This window comes from Sebastes fasciatus, chromosome 8 (assembly GCF_043250625.1).
Source record: "Sebastes fasciatus isolate fSebFas1 chromosome 8, fSebFas1.pri, whole genome shotgun sequence".
NCBI lineage: Eukaryota > Metazoa > Chordata > Actinopteri > Perciformes > Sebastidae > Sebastes > Sebastes fasciatus.
Genome location: NC_133802.1, coordinates 13,808,720 through 13,836,513, shown reverse-complemented (window position 1 = coordinate 13,836,513; position 27,794 = coordinate 13,808,720). Strand labels below are relative to the sequence as shown.

Below are 27,794 nucleotides of genomic sequence, written 5' to 3'. Positions count from 1 at the left end.
TTGCCTCCAGTGGTATCTAGCCATGCAGATAGTTTTTGTTTTGTTCAGCCATGTTTTTGTCTCTCAGATTACAGTGAGAGTGAATGGAATTTGGTTTGTGTAGTTTAATGGCTAAAACATTGCGTTTAGAAAATTCACTGGCAACTCTTTGCAGAGACGATGTCCCCCTTTACTCTGGAAGATCCACACAACACACATGATTATCCAGAATCCATGTTGCTGTTGAATTTTTTAAAATGTAAAATGAAATTCCATTCACCTCCAATGTATTGGGGTGGCTGCAGAAATATAAGAGAGTAATACCTCATTAACCTGAATAAATAAAAGCAAGCCTAACTGTAATGCTAGAGACCAGTAGAAGAGAGTGAGAAAACTTTTTTTGCATTATTACATTTCAGCCCGTTCTCATTCCAAGAGCGTCAAACACTGAGGCTGGGTTCGATATCCCCGCACAAGGCACCCTTTACCGGTATGAAATGCACCGGGTGATCCATTAACTACAATGTAAACCCATCCGCGGCAACAGTAAACACTCCGAGAAAGTGCGCCGGGATTTACTATTGTGACGTGTCGTCAATGAGCTGTTTGTTTGTGTCCGTGTTCACAAGGTTCAGTTTCATTTTCACTGTACAAACGTAGTAGTTTTAAGCCCAACCATGTAGGTTTTTCGTGAACCTAACTGACGCCAAGGGTAACTATAGTGGTTTTGATGCCCAAAATAAAGTGACGCCAAAGGGCGGGACAACGTGAGAACGTTTTGCATATTTTGTAATTTGGGTGAACTGACATGTGAAGCTTAATTTTTAACCTAATACTAACCAGTTTCTCACTCTGAAGGTCTCTGTTTGATCATCGCCAGCTTGGATAAATTTATAACATGCATTAATCATAATCAACAGTCTTACTAACAGATCAATAATGTCCCTAACCAGTTGGAAACTCCGGGATCTGAGAAGTGAAGCCAATGCAAAGTGCCGTAAACTTGCATTCTTTCTAATTGCCAGCAGGGGGGCGACTCCTCTGGTTGCAAAAATAAGTCCGATTGTATAGAAGTAACCAAATAACCAAGATGGCGACGGACAAAAACCTAGATGGCAATGGAAAAAATGCCGAGCTCAGCTGATTACTGATCAGAAAGTTCCATATGCCACCACAGAAAACCAGTGGGTTGGATTTGACAACAACTACAGCCCTGGCATTAAGGTATTAATTCAAACTACTGCTCAGTAATTCCTTTACAAATTACTTCAGCTTTTGAATTGTTTTGTTCTTCATCCTCTCAGGTCAGTTACCTAAAAACGAATAACTTTGGAGGAGCCTTTGTCTGGTCTCTGGACCTGGATGACTTTGTTTAACAGTTCTGTAAAGAGGACAACTACTCCTTCATCAGCCACCTGCACTATCCTGGTTCTAGTTCATGAGCCTGACCCCCAAAATGTGGTCGCCGTGCCACTTTGGAGGGACCAAGTGCACTCCAAATGCCCTTATAACCAGCTTTAAAATTATATATTACATGAATAACAACAACTACATTTCTTATAAAAAAAAATTTACTTTGTGCAGATGGTATCTGATAGAATGATCAGAAGAACTTTACATTGAATTCTGTTATTGGGGCAGTTGAAAATGGCCTCTAAGCAGCAGAAATACAAAATAATACAAAAACTCAAAAAACTTTCCTAACAAATTAATTCTCTATCCATTATTTTACGTTATCCCACTCTTACCTCATTGTCAATTTAAACATGTTACAACTGATGAGGCCCCGATTCAGTAGCAATGGGTTATATTCCAGGTGATATGTGGAAATGATGTTCACTTTTTCACAAAGGCATGAAACTTTCAGATATGGAGCCATCACAAAAACGCCTCGTGGCGGCCATTTTACTTTCCACCATAACCAAATTATGTATTTTGCATCATATCTCCTGAGCAAAACATGATAACATAGAAAAGTTGATGTCTACCTCTATGTTTTGATGGGCATTGATACGATTCACAACATCATAAACTGTTCAGGTGAATAGTTAATGGTGAATTCAGTGATGAATGAAAGTTGTATGAGGCAAATCACAGTATCTGAGAACCTAGGTTAGACTAGGCTAAACTACGACGACTTAACTAGACTATAATATCATGTCTGTTATGTGCATTAATGTTGTATAAAGTTTTAAAAGCTTAATCCTTTTGTTCATTAACCCTGACAGTACAGTGACTGTAAAGAGTAGAGTAATATTCAATATGACCTTAACAACTTAAAGCTTAAAAAGAACGTGTCAAACACAAAAGATGAAAGATACATCCTGCAGATGTACCGGGACGCGTCATCAGTGATGGAACCTGGGTTCATCGGGTATTTTGGGTGTTTCAGCATCAGAAACCCTCGCCCAAGCAACCCAGCCAGGGTTGATCACAACTGCCACACCCTGTCATCTGTCTACCTTTATAAAAACAGTGCAGTCAGACATCTGTCAGTCATCAGTCACAGTATATGCTTCTTTCACCACTATATTAGTTTCCCTTTTACTCTGATTTTAATAAACCACATTTTTACTAATTTCTTTGTTGCAGATCAGATTAAAACACAAGATAAGAAAAGTATCCCCCCCCCCGTTCCCATTACACTGGTGCAGCACCTCAAAAGAGGTGGCACCAAAAATCTCTAGCAGACTGGGTTTGGATGGACCCTTTGTCCAAGACTGGAGTGTAACAGCACGCAATAAGAACCTTCTTGGACGACCTGACTGTCACTACTACATCTATCCCGGGCAGCATGTGGATACTCCAAGGCCTAGAGAAGTTCATAAATATTTGTGTTTCATATATTCTTTTTAAGCTAAGTTGTTATGGTCATATTGAAAATTGTTAAACTCTTCTGAGTCACTGTATTGTCAGGGTTAATGAACAAAAGGGTTAAACTTTTACATGCAACAGACACGATATTATAAAGTCTAGCCTAGGTTCTCAGATATTGTGATTTGCTTCATACAACATCACTGAATTCACCATTAACTATTCACCTGAACAGTTTATGATGTTGTGAATGGCATCATTGGCCATCAAAACATAGAGGTAGACATCACCTTTTCTGTGTTATCATGTTTGGTTCAGGAGATATGATGCAAAATACATAATTTGGTTATTGTGGAAAGTAAAATGGCCGCCACGAGGCGTTTTTGTGATGGCTCCATATCTGAACATTTTCAGGGCCCCAAACTGAAGTCAAAGGTCAAATTCTGTTGACCTCAGTTTCATGACAATGTGACCGATGGATAGATTATAGTCTAAGCTTTACAATGATATATGACTTCATGACATTGTGGGTTGGTTACTCTTTTTTATACTGGATCTATGTGTAAAATGGCCGAAGAAGCCGAATACTCCTCCGCCGGCCGCCTGTGTGCCGAGATCATCCAAACACCGTCCAGAAGAGTGAGTCCAGCCAGCCTCAACACAGTCTCTTCCACGCTCACCTTCCTCGCCCGAAAGGACAGGACGAGGCACGGACAGTCATCGCCGTCACCACAGTTCTACTCCCTCGCCTCCGTGGACAACTCTCAACTCAATAAGACAAGATAAGATAAGATATTCCTTTATTAGACCTGCAGTGGGGAAATGTGCAGTGTACAGCAGCAAAGGGGATAGTGCAAAAAACAAGATGCATCAGCTAACACAGTAAAAAAGAGCTAAACAAAGTGTAACAAAATATGAAACATTTAAATAGAAGGAAGTATAAAAATAGGAGCAGTATATATAGTATTGATAATAAACAGACTATTAACAAAATTGCACAAGTGGAAAATGATATTGCACAGTGAGAATGAAATGAAATTCCACCTGAAAATGTTGCACAGTATGAATTACACCTTAGTAGTATTAATGATAATGATATTGCACAGTCATTATACAGTATAGTGCAGTTATTGTCAGTTTTTGGTGTGTAAGTGTAAGTGGTCTACTGGGAGCAGTGCTGGTTGTGGAGTCTGACAGCTGCAGGAAGGAAGGACTTGCGATAGCTCTCCTTCACACACTTTGGGTGGAGCAGCCTGTCGCTGAAGGAGCTCTCCAGCGCTGAGATGGTGTCCTGCATGGGGTGGGAGTCATTCTCCATCATGGATGACAGCTTAGCCATCATCCTCCTCTCTCCCACCACCTCCACTGTGTCGAGGGGGCATCCCAGGACAGAGCTGGCCTTCCTGATCACTCTGTCTAGTCTCTTCCTCTCCACAGCCGAGATGCTGCTGCCCCAGCAGACCACTCCATAAAAAATGGCTGATGCTACCACAGTGTCATAAAAGGTCTTCAGGAGTGCCGCCTGCACTCCAAATGACCTCAGTCTCCTGAGCAGGTAGAGTCTGCTCTGGCCTTTCTTATAAAGTGCCGTTGAATTGACAGTCCAGTCCAGTTTATTGTTCAGGTGAACACCCAGGTACTTGTAAGATGTCACCATCTCAATGTCCATTCCCGGTGTCGGGGGGAGTGTGTGCGTCTGCGGAAATCCTCCACCAGCTCTTTTTTGTTTTCCCCGCGTTGAGCTGGAGGCAGTTCCGCTGGCACCAGTCCACAAAGTCCTGAGTGAGTACTCTGTACTCCCTGTCGTCCCCATCTGTGATGAGGCCGACGATTGCAGAGTCATCAGAGAACATCTGCAAATGACAGGTTGGTGAGTTGTGGGTGAAGTCTGCAGTGTAGATGGTGAAGAGGAACGGGGCCAGGACTGTTCCCTGCGGGGCCCCCGTACTGCAGAGTACCATATCGGACACACAGTCCTCTGTCCTCCCATACTGTGAACGGTTGGTGAGGTAGTCCAGTATCCAGGATGTGAGGTGAAGGTCCACTCCTGTGTTCTCCAGCTTGTCCCCCAGAAGTGCAGGCTGTATGGTGTTGAAAGCACTGGAGAAATCAAAGAACATGATTCTCAGTGCTCCCAGGCTTCTCCAGGTGAGAGAGAGCTCGGTGTTGGAGGAAGATGACGGCGTCGTTCACCCCGATGCCAGGTTGGTAGGCAAACTGTAGTGGGTCCATCGATGGGCTCACTAGGGGGCGGAGATGAGCAAGGACCAGCCGTTCCAGGGTCTTCATCCGGTGGGATGTAAGTGCCACCGGCCTGTAGCTGCTGAGGTCCTTTGGGTGCGGAGTCTTGGGCACTAGTACCACGCAGGAGGTCTTCCACAGCTGTGGCACTCTCCCCAGGCTCAGGTTGAACATGTGTACAACAATCCCACACATCTGGTCTGCGCAGGACTTCAAGAACCTGGAGCTGATGCCGTCAGGACCCGCAGCCTTCCTAGCCTTCATCTTCCTGAGCTGATTCCTCACCTGGAGTGTAACAATATTGTTTGTTTGTTTTTTTTGTTTTTTAAAGTTATTTTTTGGGGGGCATTTTCCATTTTTATTGAGAGGACAGTGGATAGAGTCTTGGAAAGGGGGGAGAGAGAGAGTGGATGCGGAAAGGGCCACAGGCCGGATTCGAACCCGGGCCGCCGCGGTCAGGACCAAGCCTTGTTACATGGGCACCCGCTCTACCAACTGAGCTAACCCAGGCGCCCTACAATATTGTTTTTATAGTTGAAACAAGGTAATAGCACAAAGGACTATTATAAAAGAATGATAATCTAACAAAAAGAAATGGAAACAAAATGTAAGTGTGTTAAGTAAAACAAACATCTTCCTGAAGATAGTTATAAACTGTACAGTACAGTATAGTACACAAAAAGGGGGATGTAGTGTTGTCAGTGTTGTGTTGTGATACGTTACTGCCACCTGCTGGAGACATACACAAACAGAAACCTGTAAAAGGTTTTGGGCAAAATAAATGTTACCGATTGGAATACCAGATGTGGGGTCCCGAGCTCTCATTCTACATTCCTTTCTCGCCATCCTAACATAACACAAAGGTGCTCAGGAAATTTGTTCTTTAAACAATCCTGCACTTCCTGTACCATTCCCTAAGGAGTTGCACATGAATCATTTCACTGTCCAACAGTGGTTATATGTATTCTTATCAACAACTGGGGGGCATTGTCAAAAGGTGTTGTAATGTACAATTTCTTCTTATTCTTCACAGTTGTTTTATGTGGAAAAATGGTTGATAATGGTTAAGTACTGTATGTTCTTGTTTTTCTTTTCATTTGTGCATTATTTAATCTGACATCCCTTACTTAATTATATGTTTGTTGCATTTATAGGCCAATGTAGTTGTTGGTGTATCTAATGGTATGCGTGTGCTCTTGGTTTATATTTAGCCATTGGAGATGGGATTTGTCCTCCATAATAAAAAATATTTAAAAAAAATAATATATCCAAAAAGTATTATGTTAATAATAATAAAAAAAATAAATCAACACGAAAATATATACTAAACGATAAATCAATAAAATACCACAAGTTTCCCAGACTAATATTGGCACATTTTGTTTGGTTTTTCTATATTGGTTGCTCTTTGACTATCAGGTTTGTCTATCAGATAAAACAAACAATATAGTGTGGAAACAAGCTGTGTAACAACTCATAATCTAATAACTGCTCAAAATGTAATAATTTAAAATGTCATAAAAGCTCATAATGTAATAATCAGTATAAACAGTAAGAGCACCATGATCGCATAACGTTTGTGCATGATGTAATATTATTATAATGTTATTACATGTAATGTTATTACATTATGAGAAAATTATAACATTATGAACTAAGCAAAAAAAAGTTTAATAATATAATAAATTCAGAGCAATAATTTTAGACTACTCTACCAGGATTGTAACTTCTGCAGTTGTTAGTGTACGATAGGCTCCGTATAAAATAGGTGAGAGGACACAGCCCTGCAGCGATTCAGTGGAAAAGCACAACATATCAGAGAGAGGGCCATTTATCTGTCAATCAGAAAATCTAAAATCTATCCTACAATGTCAGAGTGAAAATTAGACAGTCATTTATTGGCTAAAATAAATGGCTAGTGATTTTAGAGAATGTAATTAGATATGGCATACAAGTGTGGTACTCAGACGCCAATGAAGATCATAAGCAAAAAAGGACATCACTATCTTCAACCTTCAGGTAGACGGTTCTAAATGGTGATTTGCAGGCTACAGAAATTCATTCATTCCGTTGTCAATCAAAATATTAAACAGCAAAAAGTAGGTCTAATATTATATGATAGGATTTTATTGAGAACTAATTTATTGTAAATTGATTATTTATTATCTGGTATGATTATACATGGTTTTAGTATTTAAAACTACTGTCTTTTATTACCTTTTATTATTTTAAAGAACTGCTGTCTCACCCTCAACATTTGAATTTAAGCAAGTTCATGTATGCGTGTATGTATGATCTATGTTTAATGCGCGTATGTACATTGTGACTTTGGTATGTTGTGATGCAGTGGGTTGGAGCCCAGGACAAATTTCCATGCGGGACAATAAATCTTATCTTATCTTATCTTATCTTAAAATGCAGGGCTGAATTTTGTTAAAAGCAGAAGAGAAATTTAAAAACAATAAATGCATGTGTGTACCTGGGTCGTCAAGGTGTTTAAAAATCCAGTTTAAAAGGTAAAAGCACCATCAACCCCTCTTTTGTTACTATATGCAAACTGCAGAGGATCCAGTGAATCCTCAACAGCCTTAATTAAAATGAGTAAATGAGTAAAATGAGAAAGTTTGCTCCGTCCGGTGGGTGGTGCTTGGTTTTGGCTCAACTGTTTTCAATATGGCTGCCGGGTCACAAACTTTCTCCTTTTACAGTCAAACAGTAAACTAAGATATGTTTCTGAAAACATGTGAAGTGAGAAATAGGCATTACAGTAATTCATATTTGATCAGCACTGCCTAGTTGAACGTCTGATCAGAGTTGGAGCTTCGCGAGCAGTGACTGGCAGCTGCAAGAGAGACTCCTCGGCTCTGAGTGGTTGTTTTTTTTCAGGCGTGGTGGAATCTTGCAAATGTCATTAAGAGCACTAGAAGGAGGTGGCGGAACCTTATTTTTTCCCAGACTGTCTCATGTACTACTGTCAGCATATAGTGACGGTTTGAGAATATGACAAAAAGTATTGTCTATTAAAGTTACCGACTGTAGCTTTAAGATGCTGACCATGTAACAGCACCATCCCCGGTTATAGAAGGAGACCCTCGTTGCATGTCAATTTTCATAAAAAGATGCTTATATTATTATCTTATATTGGGCGAGTATTTTTATTATTCTGGTCACTCAGTTTAAATATTGAGTTTTACGCAGGCAATACAAGCAACTGAAAGCTCACAATGTGAAAGTATATTATGATAAAAAAGTTTGCTGCTGTGTTTTTGTTGTTCTTTAACTACATACTTAATACTTAATCTTTCAAAATCAACAGCTTTTAATTAGCCTGACTCAATCTCTGGTGCACAATAATACTGACGACTACAAGGTTCTCAGTCCCCATATTGGAGTGAAAACACCTCCTGAACAGACAGAAATTTGGACATGTTGGTATCATGCTGTTCCAGTGAATACAATTTTAATTAAAAGTGAATAGGACCTGGTATAGATGACTTTGTTATGTTGACCCATATTCCATACATTGCACAATTGCTTATGACATTACAGTAATTATTCCTACCTCTAGTTAACTGCCACACCCTGTCATCTGTCTACCTTTTTAATAACAGTGCAGTCAGACATCTGTCAGTCATCAGTCACAGTAGAGAGACAGTGTATGCTTCTTTCACCACTATATCAGTTTCCCTTTTACTCAGATTTTAATAAACCACATTTTTACTCACTTCTTTTGTTGCAGATCAGTTTAAAACACAAGATAAAAAAACATTCTGATATCCAAGCAAGAGCTTTACTGAAAATGCAGAGCTGTAACTAAGACCGAATATGCAGCAGTTGGCTCACACGTCTGGAGATGTTTACAAAACGAGTTCTTCTTCTATGTTGTCCAATTCATACCTTCATTTATACATCTGTGGTTACAGTGATTCTGTACTGTATGGGTGGGTGGCTGCAGCACCATGTCATTCCCACTCTATACCTACCTATTCATGTTCTTGTGTAAACGATATCTCAAGAAAGCCTGGGGGGAATTTCTTCAAATTTGGCGCAAACATTCAACTGGACTCAAGGATGAACTGATTTTGGTGCTGCTGGTTTTGGTGGTCAAAGGTCAAGGTCACCGTGAACTCACATCCGTACCATTCCCGTGATATCTCAGGAACGCATTGAGCAAATTTCTTCAAATTTAGCAAAAACGTCCACTTGGACTCAAAGATGACCTGGCGAGATTTTGGTGGTCACAGGTCAAAGTTCAAGGTACCTGTGACCTAACGTCCGTCCCCTTCTTGTGAAAGCGATACCTCAGGAACACGTGGAGGGAATTTTATTACATCTGACGCAAACATCCACGTTGACTCAACGATTAACTAATTAGAATTTAATTATCACAGGACAAAAGTCATTGTGACTAATTAAACTATGCTGAGTAACAAACATCCTGCTATGCAACATTTTTTTCACAAGACAAATTATCTGCCCAAACTTGTGGTATGAGGACTCATCACAACTCAAGTGTCATCTTGGAGAATGTCACCTTGCTAATTGACAGTCAAGAAAGGCAGCTATCACAGGGGACAAGGTAACAATATCTAGGCCTCAACAAGTTACAGTCTCAACACTATAAAATAGTATTACAAAATAAATGTCCTAGTTATCCATACCTGGCTTTTTGGTTGAGAAATGGTGAAATAATGCAAAAAAATACCTCCTGAATCCAGCTCAGCACTATTGACTTTGTGTGCCTCATGAAACTTAATACAATGTTGTGTGCTCCTGTTTAAATGTTGTGTCTGATTTGTGCTAATTGTCCTGTTTTTCTGGTCACTTTGTATAGATATAAGGTTTAATGCTGGCAATTACAAGCAACTGACAGCCCACAATCTGTCCATTTGTTGTTCTTTAACTACATACTTGTCTTAATCAAAATCAACAGTTTTAAGTAGTCTGAATCAATCTCTGGTGCACAATAATACTGGTGACTACAAGGTTCTCAGTCCCCCTATTAGAGTGAAAACACCTCCTGAACAGACAGTAATGTGAACATGTTGGTATCATGCTGTTCCAGTGAATACAATTTTAATTAAAAGTTAATAGGGCCTGGCGTGAGGTGACCTTGTTTTGTTGTCATAAATTCCATCAGTGTACAATTGCTCATAGGACATTGGAACATTAAAGTAATTATCCCCACACCCTAATTCATTTCCAAACCCTGTCATCTATCTACTTATAAAAGCAGCGGGACAACTGTCAGTCATCAGTCACAGGGGAGAGACAGTATACACTTCTTTGACCATTAAAATTGTAAGTATCCATTTAACTCTGACTATTATTATTATTATTATTATTATTAGCAATTATTACCAATTATGTACATCTTGTGCTCATTTTAAGTCTTAAATTGGTGTTGTTGCATGACACAGGCAATTATTGATTATTGATCAAATGTGATTGATTTTGAGCATACAGTAATATTTTCAATTTTTTTGTGGGAACAATTTAATACTATTACTAATAGTAAGTACTACTACTACTAATAGTAGTAATAAAACATTAATATTATCTTTATATTTTTCAGCTGTATATTAATAAAATTGTTCTATTTCTGCTTATCCACATAGTAGCAAAATGGGCAAGCTGACTGTAACTGCAGGTAAGGCATGCTGGTCAAGTTCATGTTTCTTTAAAGGGTATCTTATCTTATCTTATCTTATCTCAAGTCGTATCTAGCCAAGCAGATTGTTTTTGTTTTGTTTACCCACAGCAAGAGTGAATATAATTTACTCTACACTCTGGATAACCAACACTGTGTGTGTTGTGTGGATTATTCAGAGTACAAAAATAAATTATATTCATCATCAATAAACTTTCCTCTTGAATTTTTTTAAATGTAAAACAAAATTACATTCACCTGCAATGTATTGGAGTGACTGCAGAAATCTCAGAGAGTAATATCTCATTAAACTAGACAAATACAATAAAACCTATCTGTAGAAGAGGAAATCTTTGGGGTTTTATAATATTTTGTAATTTGGGTGAATTTATCTGTTAAACTTTGTTTGTAACCTAATACTAACCAGTCTGTCACTTTGAAGGTCTCTGTTTGGTCATCGCCAGCTTGGGTAAGTCTTTAACATGCATTGATCATAATCAACAGTCTTACTTGCATATAAATAATGTCCTTAAATCAACAATTGTTATAAATAACGATGTCTTCAAAAACTAATTAAAGCCATCATGATTTTCTTCCAAGTCTCCGTCTCAACCGCATCCACAGCCCATTCCCCGAAGCTGGTGTGTCACTTTAACCTCGATGCTAAAAATAGAGCGCACTACGGCAGGTTCACGGTTTCAGATATCAATCCGAACCTGTGTACCCACCTGATCTTTGGCTCTGCTGACATTAACAACCTAAAGCATCTGGCCTACAACCATCAAAATGAAGAAGAACACTATTGGTCTTGTAATGCACTCAAAACCAGGTCAGTGCTTTAGCCTATACAGTGCATTTGAATGTATTCAGACTCACATTTTGTTATGTTGCAGCCTTATGCTAAAACAATTCAAATACATTTTCCCCCTCATCAATCTACACTCAATCTCTCAATGATGTTCAATTGGGTTCAAGTCCAGGCTACAAAGTCTGGGCCACTCATGGACATTCACAGAGTTAGTTGTCCCTTAGCCACTCTTGCATTATCTTGGTCGTGTGTATAGGGACATTGTCCTGTTGGAAGGCCAGCTGTAAGAAGAGCCCTGGTTGTTCTAAACTTCTTCCATTTAAGAATTATGGAGGCCACAGTGCTCTTGGGAACCTTCAATTCAGCAGATTATGTTGTAGTCTTCCCCAGATCTGTGCCTCAACAAAATCCTGTCTCTGAGCTCTGCAGGCAGTTCTTTCGACCTCATGGCTTGGTTTTTGCTCTGATAAGCATTGTCAGCTGTGAGACATTATATAGACAGGTGTGTGCCTTTCCCAATCATGTCCAATCAGTTAAAAAGTACTATAGGTGGACAACAATCAAGGTGTAGAAACAGCTCACAGCACAAGCTACATTTCAGTGTGTTAAGGGTCTGAATACTAATGTCAATGTGATAATTGTGTTTTTTTCTTTTTAATAATTTACCAAACATTTCTAAAATCCTGTTTTGGCTTTGTCATTATGAGGTGATTGAGTGAAGAATTTAGGCTGTAACAACAAAATGTGGAAAAAAGTGAAGGGGACTGACTACTTTCTGAATGCACTCTAAATATTGAGCAAATAAAGTTGAATATTGTGTTTTGTTAAACAATCATTAATGAACTTTTATGCTCCCACAGAAATACAGAGCTCAAAACAATGCTGGAGGTTGGTGGCTCGCCCTTTGACAACCTAAAGTAAGTTACTTACAAGAACATTTAGTTCTTTTTGTGTCAGCGCAAAAGTGTAAGCAGCACTTCAACAAGTTAGTATTTTCTTGACCATGAAACTTGCTTTCCCCATTCATGCTGTATTTTTATGCTTTGCACAACATGCATGGTGCATGGTTTCATACAAACGGGGTAGCAAAAGGTGAGATATTGGTATTTGATGACATAAATAAGTTAACTTCATCATTCCATCTGCACACGCAAACAAAATATGTGATGTCAATTTTTAGCAACAAAATATTAATGCAAATAAACACTTTTATAATAGTTCAGGGAGATATATTTATACCTGATACCTTCACTGCATTATGTGAAACTCAGTGAATAGCATGGTAACCAGACCATTTGCCTATGGCTGTTTATTTGTCTTTACACACATGACCTTGTGCTTTAAGTTGCTCTTTGAGTTTGTGCTATTAAACCCGAACCCTTAAATGCAGTATGTGGAGTGACTTCTTGAGAACACTGTTTTGTTCAAATGTTTACCAGATTCACTACAATGGTGGCAACAGAAGCAAACAGAAAAACGTTCATCGAATCTGTTATCAGACTACTGAGATACTATGGGTTTGATGGGCTAAACGTTGACTGGAGGTACCCTGGAAGCGCGTACAAGGATAAATTCACACTGCTGTGCAAGGTCAGATCCTGAATTTCTCTTCTGGAACAGACACTGTCAAAAATATGTCATACTGTATGTACTGTGTATGCAATTATTAGAGTTTAAATATTCAAAAGTGACTGAACCATGTTTCTGTGTTGTATAGGAGCTCAAAGAGGCCTTTTTGGCTGAGTCAAAACTAACTGGCCGTGACAGTTTAATCGTCACTGCGAGTGTCTCTGCTGTGAAAGCAACCATCGATGAAAGTTATGAAGTCGCACAGATTGCAGCGCAATTGGATTTCATTAATGTGATGACATATGACTTTGCTCACTCCTCGGGAGCTGTCACATTTCATCACAGCGGCTTATACCAGGCATCCCTACACAATGGAGCCGATATATACTTGAACGCTGTGAGTACTGGAATTCATATTTTACCTGCCTAAACACCTTTCTACCTAGAGATGTCCTTTCATCCTAATCGTTTATTTTTCACCACATTATAGGCCTTTGCAATGTCATACTGGAGTACCCAGGGAGCACCTAAATACAAGCTAAACTTGGGGATTGCGGCATTTGGGAAAACGTATGAGCTCTCCTCTGCACCCAGTCTCGGAGCATCAGTTAATGGTCCTGGTGAAGCAGGCCCATACACCAGTAAAGCCGGATTCTTGGCCTATTATGAGGTAAAACTGCAAGCTGTGAATATATTTAATTTCTATCAATAGCCTTATTATAGGCTAGCCACTTTTAACGCTGTAATAACTTTCTGTTTATTTTAACACATTAAATCTAAATGTGACATTTGACCCTTTTTTTTTCAGATTTGCCAGTTTCTTCCTGGTGCTACAATCCAGTTCATTCCTGATCAGAAAGTTCCATATGCCACTAAAGGAGATCAGTGGGTTGGATATGACAACCAAAACAGCCTTGCTTATAAGGTAATCATCTGTTTAATTCAAACTCCTGCTCAGTAATTCCTTTCCAAATGACTGGTTGTACACAAATCTGGTTAAATAGATATTTTGTAAACATGACTTCAGCTGCTGAAGTGTTTTGTTCTTCATCCTCTCAGGTCAAATACATTAAAGACAACGGCTTTGGAGGTGCCTTTCTCACGTCTTTGGACCTGGATGACTTTAGTGGATATTTCTGTAAGCATGGCAACTACCCCTTCACCAGCCACCTGCATTCTCTCCTGATTCCAGGTAACCAAAATGCTAAATGTTTATCCTGTCATGGGGTGGTGGTCATCTTTAATGTAATCACCCTTCATTTACATTATTACATTTTAATATGTAGAGTGTAAATGTGTACTCTTTCTATTAAGAAATCTCAGCAATTGACACAATATCTCATTCTTTTAGGTTTTCCTAACCTCTGTATTGGTAAGGCAAATGGGCTCTACTCCAACCCTCTTGATCCAAGCACTTATTACAACTGTTGGGATGGAGCAGGCCACATCCAAAAATGCCCAGCAGATTTGGTCTTTACACAATACAGTCAAAGCTGTGAACATCCAACAACCACCTCCACTGAAAACCCCTGTTATGGTAGGCTATATGGGCTCTACCCCCACCCTCATTACCCACATTGTTATTACAACTGTGGTCATGGAATAGCCCACCTCCAATGTTGCCCAGCAAATTTGGTCTTTAAAAGTTCCTGTCAATGCTGTGACTATGACACAACCACCTACAATGCAAACACCTGTTTTGGAAAGAACAATGTACTCGTCCCTAACCCACAAGACCCATATTCTTATTATAAATGTATGACTGGATATGCCCACCTCCTATATTGCCCATCATATTCAGTCTTTAAAACATCTTTGTGTGTCTATCCCACACCCATTGCAAACCCCTGTCATGGAAAGCCAAGTGGGGTCTACGCAAACCATAATGACCCATATTCTTTTTATCACTGTGATCATGGAATAACCTACCACAAATACTGTCCAACATATTCGGTCTTTAAACAATCCTGCCGTTGCTGTGCCCATCCCACAACCACCCACACTGGAATCCCCTGTAATAAATTGAGCAATGGGCTCTTACCTTACCCTGGGGACAACCATTGCTTTTACCACTGTTCTAATGGAATAGCCTACAAGAAACGGTGTCCTGCAAATTTGGTCTTTAATCCATCTTGCCATTGCTGTGACTATCCCACATCCACCCCCACTGTAAACCCCTGTATTGGAGTGAGCAATGGGTACTACGCCTACACACCTGACCCACATTGTTTTTACAAATGTGCTAGTGGAAATCACCACTTCCTAGTATGCCCAAAAAATTATGTCTATAAACATTCCAGCCATTGCTGTGTCTATGGCATAACCGGCCCCACTGGAAACCCTTGTCATAATAAGGCCTATGGGTACTTCCCCTTCCAATATGACCCACATTATTATTACAACTGTGCTCATGGAATAGCCTACCTCCAAAAATGCGCAGCAAATTTGGTCTGGGATTCATCTTGTACTTGCTGTAACTACCCCCCATCTACAAACACTGGATTTTGTTATGGAAAGCCAAGTGGGCACTACGCCCACCCTAGTGACCCACATGCTTTTTACCAATGTGATCATGGAATAACCCACCTAAAATATTGCTCAGACACGTTGGTCTGGGATTCATCCTGTACTTGCTGTAACCATCCCCCAGCAACAGGACCCTGTAGTGGAAAGGGAAATGGGCTCTACTACAACCCTTACGGCGCAAGCTATTATTACAACTGTTGGAATGGACATCACTACGCCCAAAAATGCCCAGGAAACTTGGTCTTCACACAATACCTTCAAAGCTGTGGACATCCCACAACCACGCCCCCTGCAAACCCCTGTCATGGAAAGGCACATGGGCTCTACCCCAACCCACATGACCCACATTGTTTTTACAACTGTGGTCATGGAATAGCCCACCCCCAATGTTGCCCAGCAAATTTGGTCTTTAAAAGTTCCTGTCAATGCTGTGACTATCACACAACCACCTACAATGCAAACCCCTGTTCTGGAAAGCACAATGTACTCGTCCCTAACCCACAAGACCCATATTCTTATTATAAATGTATTTATACAAATGCCCACCTCCTATATTGCCCATCATATTCAATCTTTAAAACATCTCTCTGTGTCGATCCCACACCAATTGCAAACCCCTGTCATGGAAAGTCAAATGGGTTCTACGCAAACTTTCATGACGCAAGTTCTTATTATTACTGTGATCATGGAATATCCCACAAAAAATACTGTGCTTCAGGTTCGGTCTTTAAACACACCTGCCATTGCTGTGCCCGTCCCACAACCACCCCCACTGGAATCCCCTGTAATGGACTGATCCATGGGCTCTTACCTTACCCTGGGGACAACCATTGGTTTTACCACTGTTCTAATGGAATAGCCTACAAGAAACAGTGTCCTGCAAATTTGATCTTTAATCCATCCTCCCATGTCTGTGACTATCCCACATCCACCCCCACTGGAAACCCCTGTAATGGAGTGAGCAATGGGTACTACCCCTACCAGCAGCATTCACGTCTGTTTTACCACTGTGTTGGGGGAAATCACATGATGGTATCCTGCCCAACAACTTATTACTTTAAACATAGCACCCATTGCTGTGTCTATGGCCCTTGAAAACCCTGTAATGGAAAAAGAGAAATGGGCTCTACCCCAACCTTTATGACCCACATTCGTATTACAACTGTGGTAATGGAATAGCCCACCTCCAACAATGCCCAACAAATTTGGTCTTTAAACAATCCTGCACTTGCTGTAACCAGTCTTTAAGGAGTTGCACATAAATCATTTCACTGTCTAAAAGGGGTTATATGTATTCTTATATAAATGGGGGGCATTGTCAAAAGCTGTTGTAGGTACAATTTCTTCTGATTCTTCACAGTTGTTATATGTGGAAAAAATATAGATAATGGTTAAGTACTGTATGTTCTTGGGTTTTTTTTCTTGCATAATTTAATCTGACATCCCTTACTTAATTATATGGTTGTTGCATATATAGGCCTATGTAATTGTTGGTGTATCTAATGGTATGGGTGTGTTCTTGGTGGTTGATATTTAGCTAATGGTGATTGGATTTGTCTTCCATAATGACACAGATGTTACATATTGCATAAACAGTATTTATGTGCTGTGTGTCTAAATGTAAACAAAAAAAATTACGTGAATAATAATGAAATAATGAATCAATAAAATACCACAAGTTTCAGAGACTAATATTGGCGCATTGTGTTTGGTTTTGTTCTATGCTTGGTTGTTCTATGTTTGTTGCTCTTTGTCTATCAGGTTTTTGTGAGATAAAAGACACAATATAGTTTGGAAACAAGCAGTGTAGTAACTCATAATGTAGTAACTGTGCATAATGTAATCATTTAAATGTAATAAAAGCTCATAATGTAATAATCAGCATATGATGTAAGAACACCATGAGCACATATCATTTGTGCATGTCATAAGTTATTACATCATGAGAAAATTATGACATTATAAACTAAGGGCATAGTGTAATAATTAAAAAGATAAAAAAGATTACTCTCCTTGTCTTCTTAAAGTATAGGAGCCCTTCTAGTTTTACATGACAAGTAAATTAAGGCCTTAACCTCAACTGAACTTATCTATTTGGTCTAGAGGACATTATGATCAAACAGTTCCAAATTGATGAAGCCTCTTCGATGTGTGACAAAATTCAGGGCTACAAGATATCCAGATGAGAACCTTCACAGAGATGATGCTGAATTTAATACACTGGGTGATTCTTAGCATGTAAAATATTTTTTTCATACATAAGTAAACCAATTACCGCAAGTGGAAAACCATCCTCACAAAGGAGCATTGCTGCTCTACAAGTACACAGAACAATAGGCCTATCAGAGAACAGAAAAGCATCCTCACGAGGAAGCATTTCTGCTTTGCGTTCACAAATGCGGTGCGGCGAGCACTGGGCTGTGAGGAGCGCTCACTCGACCCTCCCTACCCGCTTGCAACTGCTCAGCACTCGCTCGCTCGATGACTTTTGAGACTTTGGAGACGGGGATGGAATATACAGTGGTTGATGTCTCCACTCCTTTGATTGGTCACTTTCAATACTGACCATGACCTTTGATTGACTATTTGTTTTCTTATAGCTAATCGTTTGTTTCTTATATAGCTAATGGTAGGTTAGAACCTAGCCTGACTAGTGGGGCTACAAACAAAGCGGAAACTTCCAGAGCTGAGAAATGAAGCCAACGTGGAAGTGCCAAGATCTACAGTTCTTCAAATGACCATTTGAAGCTGGCTCCAAAAGCGAGTCAATCCCCATAGACCTCCATGTCAAAATGCCCAACTTTACAGAAGAAATAAACATGTTTACAGCCTGGTACAAAAATGGTTTTAGTCACTATAGCTAATTTCCCTGTTCATGACAACTGTACGGGGGGACCTTATATTACATTAAAATTATTACATTATGCACAGTTATTACATTATGATTTGGTAAAAGCTGCCTAACTGCCACTAATGGAAAAGCCATTCAAATTAAGGTATGAATTAAAACAGCTATTCTCATCCAGTGGGCGATCCACTGTAGAAGGACTGCCAAATGGTTGGATTCAATTTTAAAAAATGTTTTGGTAATTAACAAAGGAGGTCATTTTTATATCTAAATGTGCTCAGGAATCAAAAAACGTCAAATTAAAATGCATAATTTCAATGACTTGTTACATTTGAATATCACCATGACGCATCATCAGGTAGAGACAAATGTGTTCTGCCACTGTTAGCTACTTAACGTTCCGTCAGATTCAGGAACACAAAATGGATTGTTTTTTCAAACGAAAAAGTGATGTAGGAAACAACACTGTGCCAATAATAGCTCCAAAGTGTGTGGTGAGGAAATATGACCCTACATGCATTCATTTTGGATTCACAATGGCAGGCGGTAAAGGGTGAGGGTTAGCAGCAGGGTCGGCTTAAGGCATAGGCCATATAAGCGGTCACCTAGAGCGCCACCTTATGGGGGGTGCTGGTTGCCCTCCAAAAAAAATAATAATAATAAGTTAAAGGGACTGTTTGTAACTTCTTACACGTATAAATCATCCACGCGCTCGCATATGCGCGCACGCGTGTGGCTACGCTGATCAGACAAGACTCCAACACAAACTACACGGAAGCACCAAAACCGCAAAGTTATATCTAGTGAAGCCCGTCTTGCGTAGCGAGAAACGTTATCGTCTCCTACCGGGTGTCGGTGTCTCCCCTGTTCCTGGTCGGGAGGCTGAAGCAGGAAAAGCCAACACTAGGATCAGCATTGATTCATGGAGAGACCTTCGTCTGGTCAGCTAACATTACTGCCAAGCTGGTGAAATACAGAGTGATATTGTGGTTTTAGCTGACGTGTGTCGCCTCACTGTTTTGAGCAATGCTCGTTCATGTCTATTTAGAGCGTGCACAAGCACGAGCCCGACGCTGACTTTCATTGACTTAATGGTTAACAAGCAATTCTGATTCTTACAAACAGTCCCTTTAAAAAAACGTTTTCATCTGCTTTTTTCCTGTCTTTTTCAAGAGCATGGTCTTTCAATTTGAGAGCATGACTTATTGGCCCTGTTCAGACCTGGTATTCACATGCGTTCTCAGTGATCGGATCACAAGTGGACAGCTTTAAGTACGTCTGTTCACACCTGGCATTAGAATGGGTCTCCACATGCGTCTTGAGTGGCCACTTATGATCCGGTCTCACTTCCCCACTCTATATGCAAATGAACACGCAGTAAACACATGGCTAATACAGCAGCCAGAAAACAAAAACACAAACAAATCTCCGACAGTATGATAATAATGCGCTTCCTGTTCCCAGTCTGACAGTCTGTAGACTATGTAGCCTATAGATAAGTTATATTTTAATAAAATACAGTTGTACTGACAGAATACAGTAGCAGGCCGTTTCCATGCTGTGAGGCAGACGAGCGCTCGCCTTGTCTGTTCACCTGAGGAGCGCAGAGATCCTGCGAATCCCAGCAGAACATCAGATGAGTAGGCGGACCTTAATGTGGCCAAGGACACATTCGGGTACACACTGCTAAAAGAATGTGACCATATGTGGCCCAGACACATATGAATGTGGTCTGAAAGATCCGATCTCAATGTTTCCTCAATGCGTTTTGAGTGCATTCACACCTGTACTTACAGCTGTCCACTTGTGATCCGATCACTGAGGACGCATGTTAATACTTGGTCTGAACAGGGCTTCAGACCACATTCAGAGGTGGTCTGAGCCACATACGGCCACATTCTTTTAGCAGTGTGTACGCGAATGTGTCCTTGGGATCCGTTGGGTCTCTGCGCTCCTCAGGTGAATAGACAGGCAGACGCGAGCGCCTGTCTGCCTCACGGCATGGAAACGGCCTCTGTGCTCTACTGTATTCTGTCGGTACAACTGTATTTTATTAAAATACATCTTATCTATGGGACACATATACAGACTATCAGGCTAGGCATGCAAAGTGCATTATTATCATATTGTCAGAGATGTATCTGTGTTTTTGTTCCTCTGTTTTGCAAGGAGCTGACACCCACCCGCCCGCTCGCCTGCCCGCCCTCTCTCATCCACGATTTCTGAAGCTCTGTACCCTGCTGTTGCCTGGCAAAGGCAGCAGTGCCGGCGGAGCGTGCAGAGGTCCTTGGGAACCGCCAGTACAATAACTTTTAATTTTGGTGTTAATAAAATTTACCCAAATTCATAAATATGTAGGATATTATGACTGACATTCATGTAATATTACGTAACAACATCTGCTGTATTAGCCATGTGTTTACTACGTGTTTATTTGCATATAGAGCGGGGAAGTGAGATAAGATCACAAGTGGCCACTCAAGACGCATGTGGAGACACATTCTAATGCCAGGGGTGAACAAATGTTTTCAGAAACATCTTGTAGTGCACTGTTTAGCTGTAAAATGAGAAAGTTTGTCACCCGGCAGCCATGTTGAGGTCAGTTGAGGAAATACAAAGCACCGTCCACCAGCCGGAGCAAACTTTCTCATTTTACAGCTAAACAGTACACTACAAGATGTTTCTGAGAACATATTAGGTGAGAAATAGGAATTACAGTAACTGAATATTCATTAATATTACTATAATAATATATATTTCTTTCTTTCTTTTTTTATAAATTAATAGATCAATAGGAATGCTCTCTTAATGAAATGACCTGTGATTGGTCAAAGTCTCCCTTCATGGGCCAGATTTTCTAAAGCCTGAAAACAGAGCCATGAGGAGGTGCAGCAGTCTAGTTTTCTCTCAGAACACTTGAATTACAATATGCTGAAAGGTTATTATGGAATTTTTGACCAATGATGCCAAAAACGTTCTGCCTACTGCAGGTTTAACAGACATATTTAAATGAAAATCTTTGAGATTGCCACTTTAAGTTACAAAAGTTTAAATCCCGAATTAGAAGATATAGGATCAAAACATATTTGTCAAACATTCTTGACATCATTGTAAGATGAACTACTCCACAATACATTCAAGAAAAAAAAACGTTGAGGTTTTAAGTCACTTGTGAAGAGATCTGAACCTGAGTGAGGGTTTATGTCCATCATCATTGTTTTTCCTACTGACACATAGGGCACATTAGGTGCTAGTTTAAAATGAATGTGAGAGACTAATTTGTATATACATGACTCCCTGTAATGTGAAAAAGCTGCTTACTGCCATTCTTAGAGAATTAATACCCCAGTCAGCTGCACTATGTTGTTTTCAACTGTTTTCAGGTCACTGTTTCAGTTTGCTCTACCAACAAACTAAAACAATGCTGGCTCATACAAAACAGCTACTAATGAGCTACTGTAAATCGTCTCTCTGAGTGTTCGTCAGAGGGGATAGAAGGTGTAAAACTTTTTCTTAATGGTATCTATTGATGGGACTTCATCATCCTGAGTGGTTTGATTTCATTTTTTTAATTTATTATTTTAATTTTTAGTTATCTTTGTGATGTTTTATCTGTAGCAGTTGATTCATTGATTTAGCACCTTAAAGACACTGACGGTACATATTTGGAAGTCAGTGCTCTAAAGAGATCTCCATCCAATTTAACTTTCATTACATGTCATGACATGATATACTGTATTTAGGAATCAATTTGTGTTGTCAACTAGTCCTGTAGTATTTGTTAAGGTGGGTTCACATATTGAAACGGAAGCGCCACTCTATGTTAATCGTCCTACAAGACAGAGGAACTTCGCATGTGTCTTGAGGAGTTGAGGCATTTATTCACCGACAGCCTAAACTGTACACACGCTGCACCGCTATGCTCACAGCTAGTTACAGCTGCCTTCATCTCACCGTCACTCCGTCACACACAGTACACTACAAAATGTTCTGAAAACAATTGAGGAGAGAATAGGCATTACAGTAACAGAATATGATTCATATTTGATCAGCACAGCCTAGTTTGAAAGTTCGGTTGGAGTTTGCAAGTATTGTCTCGTGGCTCTCATAGACGGCAGCAGGAGGCAGATTGCGACCTATGCTCGAAATAAATAAATAAAATTCTAATATCTTAGTAAATGAAAAAACGAGTGCCTCTCATACAAACACTAAAGCCTTAACGGTCAATATATAATACGATGGCTGCGACAAGCGTCGGTATTCAACGCCCTGGAATGAGAACGGGGCGAAATAATATGATCAAAATCTACGAGCTTAAAAGAAGGTTTGTCTGAATATATTGGACGCGGAAACAACGTCACCTTCTGGCGTCACCTCATAACCACGTTGCAGCTACGGCGTTCAACTGGAACCATGTTGGCCAGGGACACGTCACCTTCCGACATATGCTCGATCACACGGTCCACTTCAAACAGTGTTTAGTCATGGCTGACGTCATCACAACATCACACACAACTGTGCAGCGGCATAACGACATACATTATCCACAAGCAAGCGAATTCCTCCGACTCAAAGTTCCAACGGTTCATCCGTGTTTTTTTTGGGGGGAGTATATCACGGCATGAATCTCAGCACCAGCCTCCCTCTTACTCCAGTATTCATATTCGCTCGTTAAGCTACATGTCTGGGCCTTCATTGGAACACAATCACATTAGTTCATGTGACTATCATTCGTTGGCATCCCAATAGTACACACTTAAGATCGAAGGGAAGCATCACGCGATCATCTGCACACAAAGTCATCACAACCTGTCATAGTAACGACAACAAAATGCTAGCTCCTCTAATGGCGTTCAACAGATCCTCTATACTCATGCATATAACTGGTGGTGGTGTTTCAGCTTAGCGGCTACATTGCTGCTAATCGTCAATCTATTTTATCTGGCTCCGGTCACAGCTGACCTCAGCATTCATCAGGTCATCTGTTCAGATTAATTAGTTCAGATCATTACAAGCAATTCATAGCAAATTTTGGCTAATTGCTCAATTATGCGTCTATTAATTACTACGTGCGTACTCATTGTTTTATTTTGCAAATGTTTATATTCATCATACCTCAGTAAGTGCTTCATATCATCATATTCTAATCGTCGTGACCTCTCTATTGCTCTAGTCTATGGTGACCTCTCTATAGCTCTGGTCAAAGAGTGACCTCTCTATTGCTCTGGTCTAAATGTGACCTCTCTATTGCTCTGCTCTGGTCTATCGTGACCTCTCTATTGCTCTGGTCTGTCGTGACCTCTCTATTGCTTTGGTCTATGGTGACCTCTCCATAGCTCTGGTCCAAAAGTGACCTTTCTATTGCTCTGGTCTAAATGTAACCTCTCTATTGCTCTGCTTTAAAAACAAAAAAAAGGTTCAGATTGACCCTCGCATTACTGCGGTCAAAGACAGAAAGAAAAAAAAAAGCAGAATAACTATAACTGTTTTACTTTTGAAATTTTTCTTCCATGTCTAATTTCTAATTCTGCTTAGGAATTCACAACTGCAGTAAGGTAATGTATTTCCGTAGTGTAGAAAACACTCCTTTCTACACTAATTATTTTGGGGGAAGATACCTAATCTCATCACGGCACCACTACCCCCTTTGATATACTAAGTCACTATGGAGTCTAATCGGAAACATTATCAATGTTCCTATATGACATCTCTCATCGCACTGGTTAATGGGTCTTTGTTCATACATCATGGGGTCATGCCATCATAACTATAACTGTTTTACTTTGGAAACTTTTTTTCCATGTCTAATTTCTGAATCTGCCTAGGAATCCGCAAAGGCAGTAGGGTAATGTATTTTGTAGTGTAGAAAACACTCCTTTCTACACTACTTCTTTTGGGGGGAATATAGCTAATCTCAACACGGCATCACTACCCCTTTTTATATTCTATGTTACAATGGAGTCTAATTGCCAAAGAGATTGCACTATTCTTCTATCATGTACAATGTAATAAATTGTTGTTCTTTCGATACGGGGTCTTTCCTGATTGAAATCACAAGAACCCATATTTTCTCATTTGCCTCCAGTGGTATCTAGCCATGCAGATAGTTTTTGTTTTGTTCAGCCATGTTTTTGTCTCTCAGATTACAGTGAGAGTGAATGGAATTTGGTTTGTGTAGTTTAATGGCTAAAACATTGCGTTTAGAAAATTCACTGGCAACTCTTTGCAGAGACGATGTCCCCCTTTACTCTGGAAGATCCACACAACACACATGATTATCCAGAATCCATGTTGCTGTTGAATTTTTTAAAATGTAAAATGAAATTCCATTCACCTCCAATGTATTGGGGTGGCTGCAGAAATATAAGAGAGTAATACCTCATTAACCTGAATAAATAAAAGCAAGCCTAACTGTAATGCTAGAGACCAGTAGAAGAGAGTGAGAAAACTTTTTTTGCATTATTACATTTCAGCCCGTTCTCATTCCAAGAGCGTCAAACACTGAGGCTGGGTTCGATATCCCCGCACAAGGCACCCTTTACCGGTATGAAATGCACCGGGTGATCCATTAACTACAATGTAAACCCGTCCGCGGCAACAGTAAACACTCCGAGAAAGTGCGCCGGGATTTACTATTGTGACGTGTCGTCAATGAGCTGTTTGTTTGTGTCCGTGTTCACAAGGTTCAGTTTCATTTTCACTGTACAAACGTAGTAGTTTTAAGCCCAACCATGTAGGTTTTTCGTGAACCTAACTGACGCCAAGGGTAACTATAGTGGTTTTGATGCCCAAAATAAAGTGACGCCAAAGGGCGGGACAACGTGAGAACGTTTTGCATATTTTGTAATTTGGGTGAACTGACATGTGAAGCTTAATTTTTAACCTAATACTAACCAGTTTCTCACTCTGAAGGTCTCTGTTTGATCATCGCCAGCTTGGATAAATTTATAACATGCATTAATCATAATCAACAGTCTTACTAGCAGATCAATAATGTCCCTAACCAGTTGGAAACTCCGGGATCTGAGAAGTGAAGCCAATGCAAAGTGCCGTAAACTTGCATTCTTTCTAATTGCCAGCAGGGGGGCGACTCCTCTGGTTGCAAAAATAAGTCCGATTGTATAGAAGTAACCAAATAACCAAGATGGCGACGGACAAAAACCTAGATGGCAGTGGAAAAAATGCCGAGCTCAGCTGATTACTGATCAGAAAGTTCCATATGCCACCACAGAAAACCAGTGGGTTGGATTTGACAACAACTACAGCCCTGGCATTAAGGTATTAATTCAAACTACTGCTCAGTAATTCCTTTACAAATTACTTCAGCTTTTGAATTGTTTTGTTCTTCATCCTCTCAGGTCAGTTACCTAAAAACGAATAACTTTGGAGGAGCCTTTGTCTGGTCTCTGGACCTGGATGACTTTGTTTAACAGTTCTGTAAAGAGGACAACTACTCCTTCATCAGCCACCTGCACTATCCTGGTTCTAGTTCATGAGCCTGACCCCCAAAATGTGGTCGCCGTGCCACTTTGGAGGGACCAAGTGCACTCCAAATGCCCTTATAACCAGCTTTAAAATTATATATTACATGAATAACAACAACTACATTTCTTATAAAAAAAAATTTACTTTGTGCAGATGGTATCTGATAGAATGATCAGAAGAACTTTACATTGAATTCTGTTATTGGGGCAGTTGAAAATGGCCTCTAAGCAGCAGAAATACAAAATAATACAAAAACTCAAAAAACTTTCCTAACAAATTAATTCTCTATCCATTATTTTACGTTATCCCACTCTTACCTCATTGTCAATTTAAACATGTTACAACTGATGAGGCCCCGATTCAGTAGCAATGGGTTATATTCCAGGTGATATGTGGAAATGATGTTCACTTTTTCACAAAGGCATGAAACTTTCAGATATGGAGCCATCACAAAAACGCCTCGTGGCGGCCATTTTACTTTCCACCATAACCAAATTATGTATTTTGCATCATATCTCCTGAGCAAAACATGATAACATAGAAAAGTTGATGTCTACCTCTATGTTTTGATGGGCATTGATACGATTCACAACATCATAAACTGTTCAGGTGAATAGTTAATGGTGAATTCAGTGATGAATGAAAGTTGTATGAGGCAAATCACAGTATCTGAGAACCTAGGTTAGACTAGGCTAAACTACGACGACTTAACTAGACCATAATATCATGTCTGTTATGTGCATTAATGTTGTATAAAGTTTTAAAAGCTTAATCCTTTTGTTCATTAACCCTGACAGTACAGTGACTGTAAAGAGTAGAGTAATATTCAATATGACCTTAACAACTTAAAGCTTAAAAAGAACGTGTCAAACACAAAAGATGAAAGATACATCCTGCAGATGTACCGGGACGCGTCATCAGTGATGGAACCTGGGTTCATCGGGTATTTTGGGTGTTTCAGCATCAGAAACCCTCGCCCAAGCAACCCAGCCAGGGTTGATCACAACTGCCACACCCTGTCATCTGTCTACCTTTATAAAAACAGTGCAGTCAGACATCTGTCAGTCATCAGTCACAGTATATGCTTCTTTCACCACTATATTAGTTTCCCTTTTACTCTGATTTTAATAAACCACATTTTTACTAATTTCTTTGTTGCAGATCAGATTAAAACACAAGATAAGAAAAGTATCCCCCCCCCCTTTCCCATTACACTGGTGCAGCACCTCAAAAGAGGTGGCACCAAAAATCTCTAGCAGACTGGGTTTGGATGGACCCTTTGTCCAAGACTGGAGTGTAACAGCACGCAATAAGAACCTTCTTGGACGACCTGACTGTCACTACTACATCTATCCCGGGCAGCATGTGGATACTCCAAGGCCTAGAGAAGTTCATAAATATTTGTGTTTCATATATTCTTTTTAAGCTAAGTTGTTATGGTCATATCGAAAATTGTTAAACTCTTCTGAGTCACTGTATTGTCAGGGTTAATGAACAAAAGGGTTAAACTTTTACATGCAACAGACACGATATTATAAAGTCTAGCCTAGGTTCTCAGATATTGTGATTTGCTTCATACAACATCACTGAATTCACCATTAACTATTCACCTGAACAGTTTATGATGTTGTGAATGGCATCATTGGCCATCAAAACATAGAGGTAGACATCACCTTTTCTGTGTTATCATGTTTGGTTCAGGAGATATGATGCAAAATACATAATTTGGTTATTGTGGAAAGTAAAATGGCCGCCACGAGGCGTTTTTGTGATGGCTCCATATCTGAACATTTTCAGGGCCCCAAACTGAAGTCAAAGGTCAAATTCTGTTGACCTCAGTTTCATGACAATGTGACCGATGGATAGATTATAGT

The 27,794-nt window shown here is 39.9% G+C and overlaps 1 protein-coding gene across 1 annotated transcript; it reads left to right on the top strand.

Annotated features, from left to right (window-relative positions):
• Positions 1-10,254: 10,254 nt before the first annotated feature.
• LOC141772536 (uncharacterized) lies at positions 10,255-17,279 on the top strand. Its single transcript, XM_074643614.1, has 11 exons — positions 10,255-10,335; positions 10,653-10,684; positions 11,127-11,153; positions 11,285-11,513; positions 12,353-12,409; positions 12,932-13,082; positions 13,210-13,458; positions 13,552-13,731; positions 13,870-13,986; positions 14,121-14,253; positions 14,413-17,279. The coding sequence occupies exons 2-11, from the start codon at positions 10,660-10,662 to the stop codon at positions 16,680-16,682; spliced, it is 3,438 nt and encodes a 1,145-aa protein (XP_074499715.1). The 5' UTR covers positions 10,255-10,335; positions 10,653-10,659; the 3' UTR covers positions 16,683-17,279.
• Positions 17,280-27,794: the final 10,515 nt, after the last annotated feature.